General features: G+C 33.4%; 2 protein-coding genes across 9 annotated transcripts in view; one reads left to right on the forward strand and one right to left on the reverse strand.

Moving 5' to 3' along the window:
• The window catches only part of fry (Protein furry), a 107,541-nt gene that overhangs the window by 36,092 nt on the left and 57,095 nt on the right, over nt 1–14,354 (forward strand). The window lies entirely within an intron of this gene.
• LOC124210967 (nociceptin receptor) overlaps nt 5,579–14,354 on the reverse strand; it is a 31,240-nt gene continuing 22,464 nt past the window's right edge. The window contains exon 3 of the mRNA XM_046609478.2: nt 5,579–7,848. Coding sequence (XP_046465434.1) covers nt 7,742–7,848 — 107 coding nt within the window. The 3' untranslated portion in view covers nt 5,579–7,741. The remainder of the gene's footprint in view (nt 7,849–14,354) is intronic.

The following is a 14,354-nucleotide window of genomic DNA, read 5'->3' on the forward strand; positions in this document are numbered from 1 at the left end:
AACTCCTATTTTCTAAAATCTGAAAATAATCTTATAATATATAACCAAATTTTTATTACATCTATCATAAGATGGAGATTTCATAACTTCGAAAGATGAATAAGAAAAGTAGAAAAAAAAAGAAACAATAAATTTATTATCATCAGGCTGCACGGAACTGAAAATATTCGACGATTGAGTTTTTCGAATTTTCTTATTTTCTCACTTACGAAACTTTGACGTTTCGTCAAAGTTTGATTTTCCTCATTTCAAGTTTCGCCGTAAGAAAAATTCGGATATCGGCGCTTCCGGAACTTTTCAAATTCCAAATTTTAACCCCGCCCCAAAAGTCCTGCGACAAAACGCTCGCCTTTTCGAAATATATAAACCTGTAAAAATCGCACGTGATAATCGCGGTAAAGCGGTTCCCAACAAACGATAAATTAGTTAAACAATTGAATTGCAACAGGCTAGCGTAAAGCGTAAAGCACAAAGCTGCAGGCGTAGTCATTTAAAGTATTCGGGATATTTTACAAAAGCAGGCCACGCCATGAGCAAAATGGGCACGCGAAGATTTTTTAATTAATATTTATAAAGACGAAAGTTTTAATTAATTTCGTCGTTTCATTTAATACACCTATGTACGTATAAATATATATACATATATATATATATATTTATATGCATGTATAAACGTTTATCAGACAATTAAAGTTGAGAATACTTTTCGAAGGATGCTGAGAAGAGAACGAAGTCTTCGCCTCCTTTCCGTTATTTTATCCTGCCAAAAAAGGATTGCTTTGCGTTGTCATTGAATTTCGAATCGCGTTTATTATCGGGCCGCCTATTGTAATAGTTATTACATATTGTAACAATATAATTATTTATACTTCGCTTGGAATTGATTTTATTTCACGATCGGATCGACGTATTTATCAGGCATGTGATTTTTTTTATTTTGTTTATTTATTTATTTTTTTTTCAACCAGTTTTGTCGATTACGTTTCAGATACGTGTATAAATATTGTAATGAATATATATTACGTTGCATACTTGTCGTCGAAATAAATTTCTTTTCAAGTATTTTTTTCAGCAAGATTTGCAACGCAAGATTAATTGGGATTAGGTTTTGAATATTGCGTTTTGATTAAAAAAAAAAAAAAAAAGAAACATCTAAGAAACTCCTTGCTACTTTTGGGAAAAATCGTTATTTCCGCAATATCTTAGAAACCCCTTTCGGAAATTCGGTAAAACTTTGTAAAGGCAAAACTTGTAACTATACGGTATACTTGAACGAATCGCGTAAATAATTGAATTTTTCATTATTTGCAATCCGGCTTAGAAGACGGACGAGATGAAAAAATTAAATTTCAAGTCAACAAGCATCTTTATCAATTTATTCAATGCAATCAACTTCAAACATTCGTATCGAATACAAGACTTGTTTTTTTATTTTTTGTAGAAAATTTGATTATTGTACAAAATGAAACCAAAAACTCCAACTTTCCAACTCGTTTGCTTTTCGAGATATTTCGGTTCGAGTGTTTGAAAAATTCAAATCGGATGAGTCGCTTTTTACAATTTTTCCACCGAGTTTCCGGTGTTCGCGAGGTTTCGTTTAAGGTTAAAAATACTGACGTTGGAAAAAAAAAAAAAAAATAACAACCAACCAGACCATATTCGAAAGTCATTGCTAATATTGAAAATTTCATTAGGCTCAATTAACCTAACCAACTAATCGAAAATTTTATATTTATATAACATCGAATCCGACGTAGTTTTTTTATAATTTTGAAAACGCATAAACGGATTATTGCCATTGTAATATTATATTATCACGTAAAATGAAATTGAGATTATTTAATCCACTCCCCCTCCCCCCCCCCCCTTTTTTTCTTTTCTTTCTCTTTCGAATCTCTCCTTTTGTGACAACACTTTTATACTTACTTGCGTACTTAAAATTTCATCTCAAGTTTCAAGTCCGCAGCGCTCGAATTTTTGAATAATTATAAACTCCCAAGGGGTGTGGGGGGGGGGGGGGGGGAGGAGGAAAGTATAAACGAGGTTTAAGTGAATAATACATGTAACGTCGACGCTTTCAACGTTGTACGAGAAACGAATAAATTTCTTCCCCTTCATTTTACGGCGAGTTTTCCCGTCCGATGTAAAATATTTTCACATTACGTAATTTGTTTCTTCGTAATTGTTATTTTTTTTTTTTCTCTCTCCTCACTTTCTTCCCCTACTTCTTCTCTCGATCAATTTTTACCCAGTTTTAAACCTTTCTATTTATCTCGTTTTTTTTTTTTTATTCTCAATAAACATATCAGTTACCAGCTTCGTCATAATTTCTTATACGATTGCACTGAATTTCCGCTTTAAAGAAATACGATGCGTAAAGTCGATCTTACGTATATTAAATATTACGACGTACGTTAAACTCTTGAAAGGAATTAATTATATAACTGTAAAGATCCCGCAAAAAGATCCATTTTCTTTCGTCTATTATTCAATTGAAATTGTAAGCCGATTCGAATGATCTGTATATATATATATATATTAGGCTGATTAAAAAAAAACGGCTAATTTTTTTTTTTCAAAATCCTCACACAAAAACTTCCGAGAAGGTGTGAAAAGACGCCTGTAAAAAGCAGAGCCCTTAATATTATTATTAAGAGGTCGCGCATCGGGAATTTCTATTTCCCGTTTAAATAACACAGGAATAAATTTTTTTAAATTTTGCAATTTCGTATTTTTGCAACGGCTCATTGAATCAGCGGACCAAAGCATATTTTTGTGGGAAATTTGACGGTCTACAAAAAAAGTCCTTACAAAGTTTTCGATAGTCACACTCCTTCAAAAGTTATTCGAGGTCAAAGTTGAACTTACAAAAACATTCAATGTTTTTTTTTTTTTTTTCGATGATACTACGAATCTTTTCTCATTATTTTGTTATAAAGAGGATAGATTTCGGAACAATCACATTTTTAAATAGTCAAGAATTTTTTGCAATTTTCTTGCATTTAAAACAGTAGATGGTCTATGTAAACTTTGTATTCGTATTCAACGGATTAAAAAACATGAAAATCATGCTTAGTTCAGCTCCGCAGAATTTTTTATATCACGAAAACTGCCAATTTTCGTTATTTTTTCGGTTTTTCAAAGTTTTCTCGAAATCTGAGGGTATAGGGGTAAAACGGACCTCGGATTCGGATTCAGCGGGTCAAAATACATAGAGATGGACGGGTCGGGTCAAAAGTACAGAGAATTTTTTTTTTTTTGTGTGCCGGTGTAGTTAAGGACTGAGCGGTAACCGGAACCAAAAATTTCTGTGCAGAAGTAAAGAGATAAGAGCGATGAGATAGATCAAAGGAGAGGATATCAGTTATCTTGTCTCGATTATTATTATTGTTGTTGTTGTTGTTATTATTATTATTATTATTACTATGATTATTATTATTATTCATGTGTGTCCGATACAGGCTTACATTTATCATCGATCGATTCTCTAATCACGAAATTGCGAATGCGTAATATGTGAAATAAAAATGCAGCCACGCGCATCGATCGGTGAAATGATTATTTATTGCTATTTAATTGCGACAGTGCCTGAGCGTAAAACCGAATTCATTATGTGTACCGCGCCTGTGAAAATAAAATTGGAACCGGGAGTTAATATCGATCGATGGAAAAGCAAAGGAGCGATAGAAATTGCTTTGCAGCTGTCTCGTTATTATTCCTGTCGCATCGTGCGTTATAAATATGCGGTGAATATTTTTCCGAACGGTTGGCTTTATTGTCGGGTGGAAAAACGGGGGAAACCCGTTGAAAAAAATCACCGGCCGATTTTTCATTTAAAATTGAAATGCACTGTTGATGAAATTAAAATTTGCTAGCGATTTGTTTGCGAAGAGTTGGGGGGGGGGGGGGGGGGGGGGGGGGGGGAACAAAGACACACGGAAAAAACGAGAAAAGAAAATACGAAAACTTTTAGAAACAAGCTTCGCTGAAGAAATTTGTTTTTTTTTTTTTTCGCCATCATTTCGGTATCGATAGATATTTATTTAACTGATATACGATATTGCACCGATATCGATTATATCAATAGATGAAAATATTGAATCGACTAGTTGAAGGAAAAAGAGAGAGAGAGAGAGAGAATAGAATCGAAGGAATGTATTAAATTTTGAAAAATTTCTTCAAGCGATTCGAAAAGAAGCATCGATTTTGTTTTTCATAATCCGACCTTTTGTTTATAATCCCATTACTTTTACACTTTTTATATTTGAAACTTGATTATAGGAGTAAAATATTCGGGTGTTTGACGATTTTTCATTTAAATCTCGGAAAATTAGCGAGCGATTTTCATTATTAATTGGTATAATAATAAGAAAACAGAATTTACACAGGATCAGAAGGCTGACGAAGGTTCGCTAATTATTCAATTCTCACCGGGGCTTTTAAGGCCATTTAAGCTTTTACTTTCGCCAAGCCCGGAGGCTTGACGTCATTATGTCGACTACCTTAGCAAATTTCGCTTCAAGTTCACCAATTTATATATATATATATATATATAAATAAATAAATATATTAAACCTGTGCTAACGGCGTATCAACGCACTCGTCAACCGGTAATTCACTTAATTCGGTACTTTTAACATCACCGACGAACCAATTTCTCCATTTATCACGGTAAAACAACCTGAATTGGTACAAATGTGTATTATTCATGAGATATCATTGTTTTTGGAACGGATATTTGAAGTTTAAACAATCGGGGGATCATCTATTTACACTATAAAAAGTCCGAGTGTTATATTTATGAGTAAATTTATACCGTACAAGTGTGGAAAAGTTGAGATAAATTGTTTTAAACAGTTGACCGGATCTGTCGTCTTGAATTTTGAAATTACAACGTCGAACTCGTTTTCAGCGACCCCGAAAATCCCCGAGTAACAAATTTCAAGCGAACCGGATCAATTTTCATATTTTCAGTCCGCCATGCTGGATCCGCTATTTTGAATTTGGAAATTTTGACGTCGGATTCGTTTTTAGCGATCCTAAAAACCGAGGATCACAGAATTCCGCTTTTTTAGTCCCCAAAACCTTTCCGAAATTGCATTTATTCTGTAAAAACAGGCATTTTTCAATACTTTGTTTATTTGTAGCGCTCACTATATTCGCGGAATTATCGTAATCTTTCTTGAAACATCAAAATTGACATCGTAGAAGTCCGATTATTTATTTTTGTTTTGTTCTTTTTTTTTTTATTTCCGTATTCTCGTCTGGCTAATTTTTGTACGGATATTTGGCCAAGTGGAATCACGATTAAAAAGCGTCGAAATCGATCGAAGCGAAATCGACTCGATTTTATACACGCGTTGGAAAAAAATATATGTAATAAAATTAACCGGCGCTATTTTTGTTTAAAATTGTTTCGTAAATTCTTAACTTCGATTTAACAATGAAGCTTCAATTAATCAATCCGTATTTAATTAAAAACACACATATCGAGGGAAATGTAATTACATGTAAATAATACACAATTGTTGTACTTCTTTATTTTATACAATAATTTCCGTTGCTGACTGCACGATAATAAATATTTTACAGAGATAAATATTGTTACGCATCAAATTTACGTTTATGCCACAGAGCACGATTAATTATTATATTTGTTGAAAATATTTTCTATTCGTAATTTTTTTTTCTTTTTTTTTTTACTTTTTTCTATTCTCAAAGTCACATTTACATCTCGCAACGTTACATTATTCTGACAATTATTTTTAATTTTTCTCGTATTTTGTTTGGTCTTTTATAGTTATAAGATAATTACGTAATTGTTACATTGAATAAATTACGTTACATATTACGCAAACAGCGAGATAGTCGTTAATTTTCAAATATGAATATACACGTTTATACATTCGTTGACGATATTTTGCAGCTATACATTCTGCAAAGCTGTAAATAAATTGTGTCCTGTAGGATTGATTTTTTTTTTTTTTCTCTCATCTTTCATCTTTCATCTATCCAGTTTTTACAATATTTATCTACAAGTGCGCGGCATCAACTTCTGTAATATATTGTAATATAGCTTATAAAGACAGCGTAGGATCCCCTCGCATTCGATATTCGATGCGTCTATTACAATAGGCGTATGTTACAATTATTTGTATTGTATTGATAGATGCAGGAAAAAAGTTGCGAGGAAAAAGAAAGGACAAGAATAATTCTCTCACACGTATCGAAGTTGTAAAGAACTAATGTTATAATATGTATGCGTGTGTGTTATTCGTATTAGGTACACGTATTATTTTGGTGTTTCAGAAAAAAATAATTTGCGATTTTTGAAGTTTGGTTAGGTTAAAAGAAAGATTCTGTGAAAAGATGAGAGTTCTAAGTTAAATTTGGAAGATCGCTCTCATTTGATTTTTCGCTTTCTTTCGCATTTTTTTTGGATTTGTTGAGAAACACGTTGCAGCACTTCAATTTTTATTTCCTTCCTGACTTATTTATATTCAACCGAAAGATCGCGATCCGTAACGCAAAGATATATCGACCGGGAATCTTATTATCCTAAATTAAAAGTTCACAACGAATCGTAAGTATTTTGTGAGATTGAATCAACAATGAAAATATCGTCAGATACACTTTTCAAACGTCAGCCGAAGACTCGATATTACAAGTCTGGGTCTTCTTAGCGACGTAAATTGATATTAGGATCGATGTAAGCATTGAAAAAAAATTTATTCACGATACTCGATGAATTTAAAAAATGTATAAAATTGAAGAATCTTCCGCGCAACGTGGAACGCTCATCTTTTCACGGAACCTTTCTTTTAACCTAAACAAACTTTTCAGGATGTGCCGTGATGGAAAATCGCATGTTATTTATTTCTGAAACACCCCAACGTATTACATATAATTTACCGTTTCTTATCGCAACAAAATACAGAGCTGTAAATTTCTATTTTCATTACGTGGGATTGTATATAGAACAATATAGATTTACAATGTTTGCTTGCAGACAAGGTGTTATCATCTCTTTATCCCATTTCGTAGATACAATAATGCGATAGTTAAAAAGCTGTGCAAAAGAAAAAAAAAAACACAAAACATTTATTTACGGTGTTTCTACCATCCCGTAAATTTGATCAACCTTAAAAACTTGCAGGAATTCCGAACTGTTTTATTTTTTTTTCACGAAACTGTCAAAACCATCCGATACCGTAATTATTCATCGATTTTCAATGCCGCAAAACTTTGATATTTATTCATGTTCCGGTGTATCGACAAACTTGTCGTTTCTTTTTTATTTTTTTTTTTGGTTTTTTTTTCTTTGAATAACAAAGCGTGCATCTTTTCAATATAAAATTCACGACCCGACGTGAAAAACAGTTTGAAATATCAACATAAATGTTTAATTAATCGTTTCCAACGTTCCGATTATAAAACCTTTTATTCAAATTCTTGATCGTATCTTGGCAGAGCCTAATTTCATTTCGTTGAATTTTTTTCTCAGATTCCTTGCAGGATCTAAGGATCGGTAAATTTTCAAAACTGCGCTTCCCTCCAAAAAGTCCCTCCAGGGTTTAAATTGTTTAAATTCCTAATGTACCAAGTTTCCGCTCTTTTACTTTCCCTCGTGAAAATTAAAACAATTACTTCCGTTCGACAAATTACGAGCAGAGGCGAGCATCCTTGTCTTAAAACCCTTCCTTGTTCCTTCAAAGCTCTTCTTTCCATTTACAATCAATCATCACTTCTGCGACATGGCGTGAAGCTCGTGCGCGTCTCGCCAAGATCCGTTCATCGTAACCGTGCGACGTCGAGATAGCGAACCGCTTGATCTCACGTACTCGGACACTGAAACAGAATTATTAATCCACGTTTATGCGTCGTAGAAATAGAAAATATGTTGAAGCGGAGTAACCGCGAGGCTAATATTAATATTCAATGCAGCGAAAACTCGTCGTCGTCGACTTACGATTATAATAATGATAATAATGCGACAGCGGCTTACGGACAAAGTTGCAAAATTTTGGGACGCGGTTGAAATTCCAAATTCGAAAAGTTCCGAATTTTTTCGTCGTGACATTTGATGGAGAGAAATTCAACTTTGACGAAAGGACAAATTTACGAAAGTGCGAAATTAAGGAGAAAATTTGAAAATCTGAAACAACGAAATTCCGAACGATCCGAGATTTTCGGTTCCCTGAATTTCTGGCTGGGTAAAATTTCGCCAGTTTGAACTTTCTTCGTTTTTCATTTCCGATGTTTTTACTTTCGGAATTCTGGTAATTCCGATTTACCGATTTTTCCGATTTTTTACATTTTAATTTTCGAAATCTTACTCCATTGAAACTTTATTTCTTCCAATTTTTCTCCGTCGGAACTTTGAGCCTTCGGATTTCCAGCCGTTTGAAACTTTGTCGTTTCTTCAAAGTTTCACTTCCTTGCTTCAACATTCTCCGTCAAATAATTCGGAATCAGGCGTTTTCGAAACTTTTCAAAGTCGGAACACCAGGAAACGTGACGTTATTTTTCACCCTCGTTCATCGAGTGCTTCGTGAGAAAATCCGAGTCGAAAAAAGTTCGATTTTCATCATTAATATCATATCACAATCCCAAGTATATAACAATCCCGAAACCCGGACGTGACGGAAAGAGACACTCAAGTTTATCGAAAAAAATCTCCATATCTGCCTCATTTTTTCATTTACCTATCTTTCCAGCCAAAAACTTGTTGATTAATAGTCGAGACAAAAATTTGTCCGACAAATCTCCGGTGAAACTTTTTTATTTTCAGTTTCGCACAAAATGAATTCGTCGATTTTTCTGAACACCTGTGAATTTTTGTTTGAAATTAATCGACGATTTTGAATAATACCGTGATTCAAAAATTTTCATACAACGCTCTGATTTGCTAAACTATATCCGTTGTTTCGTGCCTGTAAAACTTATTCGTTCTAACGTATGACCATTTTACGAAAACCGATCGAAAAATTCGGAACTTTGTTTTGCCCAATTTTCAAAATTGCAAAAAAATAAGAAATAAAAAAAAAAAAAAAACGTATTCAGAAATTCGCTGAACACATTTTACACGAAATAAAACAAAAATTACAAAAACAATTTGTAAACAACTTTTTGACCGTTATCATCACTCAGAGCTAATTATCCTATGAATCTAGTTACGATTGATCCCTTTTCAGATTTTCATCTCGTCGCGAATCGTTCAATATTCTCACCGGGACTAACTTTTCGTTGGAATTGTACGTCCCGTAACATATTTTAAGCCGTGGTTTCAATTTTTCCGCTGAGGATAATTTAATATCGTTCAACGCATCGGAATAATCCTTCAAATATGTGACCTCCTCTTAATTACCACATTCGCGACTATTATCATTATTATTATCATTATAATTATTATTATTATTTTACGTACGTATATTTACGTCGTCGCGTTGTTAAAGCTCGGAGTGATAGTTTGAAATTTCACTTCATTATCGAATAGTTTCACGCGCAAATTCGAACGTGAAAAATTTAACAACCGAACCTTTTTCGGTAACACGGTCATGACGCTTTAGCATTCGCATGAAATTTATTTTTAAGGCTCGCGAAATTTATTCTCCCTCTTTTGTATTATATCGCACAGCTTCACTCTCTCGCACTCTGACCTTTGACCCTCGAGTTTGAATTTTTATCGCTTGCCCCCCCCCCCTCCCACCGCAGAAGTAATCCCACTAGACATTTGTCTTTAAGTGTAAAAAATATCGGGAGAAAAATCCATTTGCAATATTGCGGAATATCGATGAATCGAGGCATTCGAGGTTGGCAGAAATTGGCAGCCTTTTTCCTTTTCTTTTTTTTTTTCCTCTTTTTTATTACCCCAACTCTTATCGCTACTAACGCAAGAAAAACGTTTCGATGGTGCAAAATTTCGGAAAATTTAAAATATATTCACACGGCGTAGTTTACTCGACGAGTGGGTGTGAAAAATCAGACAAACCGAAAATCAGAATTAACAGAATTCCCGGTGTAAAAATATTGGGAATCAAAAACGAAGAAGGTTCGAAACTTGTCACTTTCTTCGAAGTGACTGTTGGAATAATAATTCGTACAACCTTTATCTCCGTATAATTTTACGAAAATTTAGTCTGTGCAACCGACTCTGTCATTTTTTCGTTTTCGCTAAAAACGTCAGAGTGTTCTCGTCAGAAATTTTTTGTTTTCATTCTTATTTCCTTATCCGTACGAAAAATTTACTGAAAATATTCCATTTCCCTCGGATGGTAAAAAAAAATGATACATCATTGATTTGGATAATATTGTAAAATTACGAAAATCTCGATTACGTATTAAGTTTCACTGTTTGCCGATAGTAATAACAATAATAACAATAATAAATAAATAAATAAATAAATAAAAATAAACAATCTTCTCCGATTCTTCGTTTTCTCTATTATATATATATATATATACCTACTTATTTATGTAACATAAGACACCCGTCAGTCTGATCGTTTGAATAAATTTAATCTCATCGAATTGATCTGATTGTTCGAAGGGAGTTTCGCACCTCGATTTTAAATCGCGTTTCTCGATTTGTCGCGTAGCTACTCCGCTTTTTTCACCACTCAAACTTATATTCGCGGGTGAAAAGCCTCTCTTCTCGAATTGTCTGTCATTCCCAATGACAGATAAATTTTCACCAAATTGAACCCAGCTGCGGCTCGCCTCGAGGATCTTCGATGTTGAATTTTTGGCTCTTCTCCCTTGGCTACCGGCTTATGAATACCTTGCGTATTTTCACCCTATAACCCGTAGGTAAGGTAGGGATTCTCTACTATGTGTTGCTCTGAAAATACATACCCATACGTGTGTCTCAAGTATGTGGGAAATATTTTGAAACAGGCGCGGTAATTTCAAAATCTTTTTATTTTCTTTCAAATTTTTTTCCCCTTCTTTATCAATCACTCAAGTACAAAGAGATATCTTTGCAGAAATCTTTATCGAATATCGCAGTAATTTCAGTTCATAGAGTCTACCAAATAATTGTCTATTATTTGACTTTACGAATGTTGAAAAAAGTTTATTCGACTCGGAGGAACTTCTCGATACGTTTTTTTTTTTTTTTTTTTAAATATCAACCAGCGGATACTTTTTCACATTCAATGCGAAGCTAAATTATTTTTTCATGGAATCAAGGTAAAAAAAAAAAAAGGAAGAAAAAATTGAGGAAAATTTCTTTTCGCCGCGAATTTTTCGGATCAGTTTCTGCAAAAAATTTTCATTCGACGTTTCGTTTTTTTTTTTTATAAATTTACACACGCCACTCGTAAAGTATGAAGATACTTTATAAAGTGCAAAAATGCAAATTATTCATCAGTGCAGGCTCGGAGCCCATAAAATTTTCAATCTGTGTATAATTTACATGTCATAATATGTATATGTATAATATATGAAAGCGAAGAAAGAAGCATCCTGTTTTTTTTTTCTTTTTTTTCGTTTTTTTTTTCTCACCGCGAATTTTTACACACGACATTGCGAAAAAATACTTTGCAGTCGACCTTCGCATTCAAAAGACGAAATATGCAAACGGGACGATGACAGATGAACCAAATTTCGATCTTCTCGTCAGCCGTGTACCGATCCATTTTTCAAAAATAATGAGAGTTTCGAATTATGTTACTACTGAGGAAATTTCAACGACGCCCTGCGAATACTCTCAATAACGATCATTAAATAACATTCGTTTATAACTTTGTGTTTTGTCCGATAACTTTTGGTTCGATTTTCGAAGGCAGCATTAAGCGTCTAATGCCTGAGAAATTTTTTTAGAAGTAGAAAGTTGAAATCGAACCAAGAGTTATCAGTCAAAAACGCAAAGTCGTAGACGAATGTTATTCGTCGATGTCGATCGTCGTTGTATCTTTGAATTTTAAATAATCGTTAAAAAATTGAGGTAAATTTGGAGGTTTGAGTAGTTTGGCCTTGTATAAGAGAATCAGGAAAATCTCTACGGAATTTCGAATATTGATACGTTAATGTTGACTTTCATGTTCAACACACGTGATACGTACGAAACGGTCGAGCGTGCCGGAATTAAAAGTGTACGAAGAATAAGAAGAGGAAGAAGAAATAAAAAAAAAAACCGACGAAATGTTTTCTATTTTTTGTGCGAATCGTTAATTCGAGGTCATATATATACACACACACATATATATATATACAAATAAAACACGGATTGAGAATTAAACATCTGTAATACGAATCGAGTCGATTTATGTAAATTAAAACTTACCAAACATTAAACTTTCGAATGTTCCCATTTTGAAAGGGAAAATTTTTTCCAAAAGTATATCGAGCGGAACGTTTTCAGCTCCGCATGATAAACACTTCTTCTCGGATTCTCCGATCGGTTTCTCACCGGGGGGATTCGCAAAAGGCTTCGAGAACAATAAACTCCCCGTGAATTCAATTTCCCCCGGGTGGTTCAAAAAGTAAAGGGTATGAAGGAGGAGAGAACGGCAGCAAGAAAAAAAAATAAAAATAAAGTGAAGAAAAAAATAAAAAATCAACAACCGTCTCGAGAAAGAAAAAATCACCCCCCCCAAAAAAAAAAAGAAAAAAAAGAACAAACTCTCCCGCCCTTACGCACGGTCTCCATTCTCAAGTTTTCACCCTTTAACAGGGTATTTCTTGTACCGTATTCCATTCGACTTACATATATGTATATATACATACATACACACACAATAAGTGTACATTGTAAGATACGTAATATGTCTGCAACATATCGCAAATATCTTCGGCTGGTCTGGTATACATATATATATATACACATATTTAGTATACGTATCAAGTTTTCAATTCGACGTCGAAACCGAATTTTTCCTCTGTATTCTATAGCCTTGTTGTTTTACACGAACATATATATATATATATATATATATATATATGTATATGTATATATATTAATATAAGTAACCCCTTTTTTTGTCCGTCCGTATCGAGTCGCAGGTTTTTCCGTCGCGACGATTTTTCACACTGTCATTTTCACCCCGTTTTTCCTACAACTGTGCAAAACTTACTTAGTGTGCGGTGAAAAATCTTGTAATTGCATTTTTCTTTTTTTTTTTATTCTTCTTTCTTTCTCGTTGGAATATTTTCTAGCAACGGTAATTTTTGTAACAATAGATTAAAGAACGAAATTACAAATTTCACGCAACGTCTGACGGATTTGGTAGTGAAATTTTATATTTATTTTTATCTGCTTCTTTCTCTCTCTCTCTCTCTCTCTTTTTTTTCTTTTTTTTTTTTTTCTAAAATTTTCTCATCACGCAAAGTACATGTCGACAAAGAGAAATGATTGCAGGGATATTGAATTTTTTTTGTTTCACTTTGGAAATTGCATTGCAATGTTTTATGAAAATTGGAATTATTTTCCACAGTTCCGGATTGAAAATTCCAGATCGAATTTCAGAAAATATTGCGTTGTCATTTTTTGGCGTAACGAACAGTTGCGATTGGTTTAAAAATCTTAAGGTCAATTCCCGTTCGATTTGACGCGGCATTACTTATATATCATGAAAAGGATTCTCCGCGAATTTAGTCGCTTTTTTTTTTTTTTTTTACCCTCATCAGTATTTTTTATAACAGAGAAAATTTTTCCAAATGACGGTGATTTTTGTGATTTTTTGGAATTTATTTTTTTTCATACCCGTAGTGTCGGAAAGTGCCTTTGGAAGAAAAACATCGTCGACTCGTTCGAAGTTCAGACGACGAATCGTCTCGCGGAATTTGTCGAAAAATGTAAGTGCGTTTAACAAAGAAAAAAAAAAAAAAAAAAAGGACTGGCTTAAAAAACAATATTTACATTTTTCTTTCACTTGTCAATTTCACTAATTCATCGCGTAACGTTGAACAAACGCGTATATGATGTACAATAATAACAATAACAACAACAAGAAAATGATGAAATAACGCGAGTGTGATATTCGATATTTCTAAACCGAGGAAATTTCACTATCGTATAATTTGATTGCTCGATTATAATACCAGAAAATGGAATGTTTGTCGAAGCGATTACGATCGACTTTACGGTCTTCCTTAGAGTCATATTCATAAGTATGTTATTTTTACCAGTTACCGACTATTTTTTTACATCCACTTTCTGTATGTTTGGAGAAATTTTCAACACATTTCTTTGCGGTTTTTTGCTATTTCTTACAGTATACCAACGGGTTTTCAATACTCGAGAGTAATTATTGCGGTATAATGTAAATTATTATTGTTAGGAACAAATTGATTGAAAAAAATTATATATATATATATATATAGTCCCAGGTTTTAATCGTATTAAAAAATCG

Source organism: Neodiprion pinetum, chromosome 2 (assembly GCF_021155775.2).
Source record: "Neodiprion pinetum isolate iyNeoPine1 chromosome 2, iyNeoPine1.2, whole genome shotgun sequence".
Classification (NCBI taxonomy): Eukaryota; Metazoa; Arthropoda; class Insecta; order Hymenoptera; family Diprionidae; genus Neodiprion; species Neodiprion pinetum.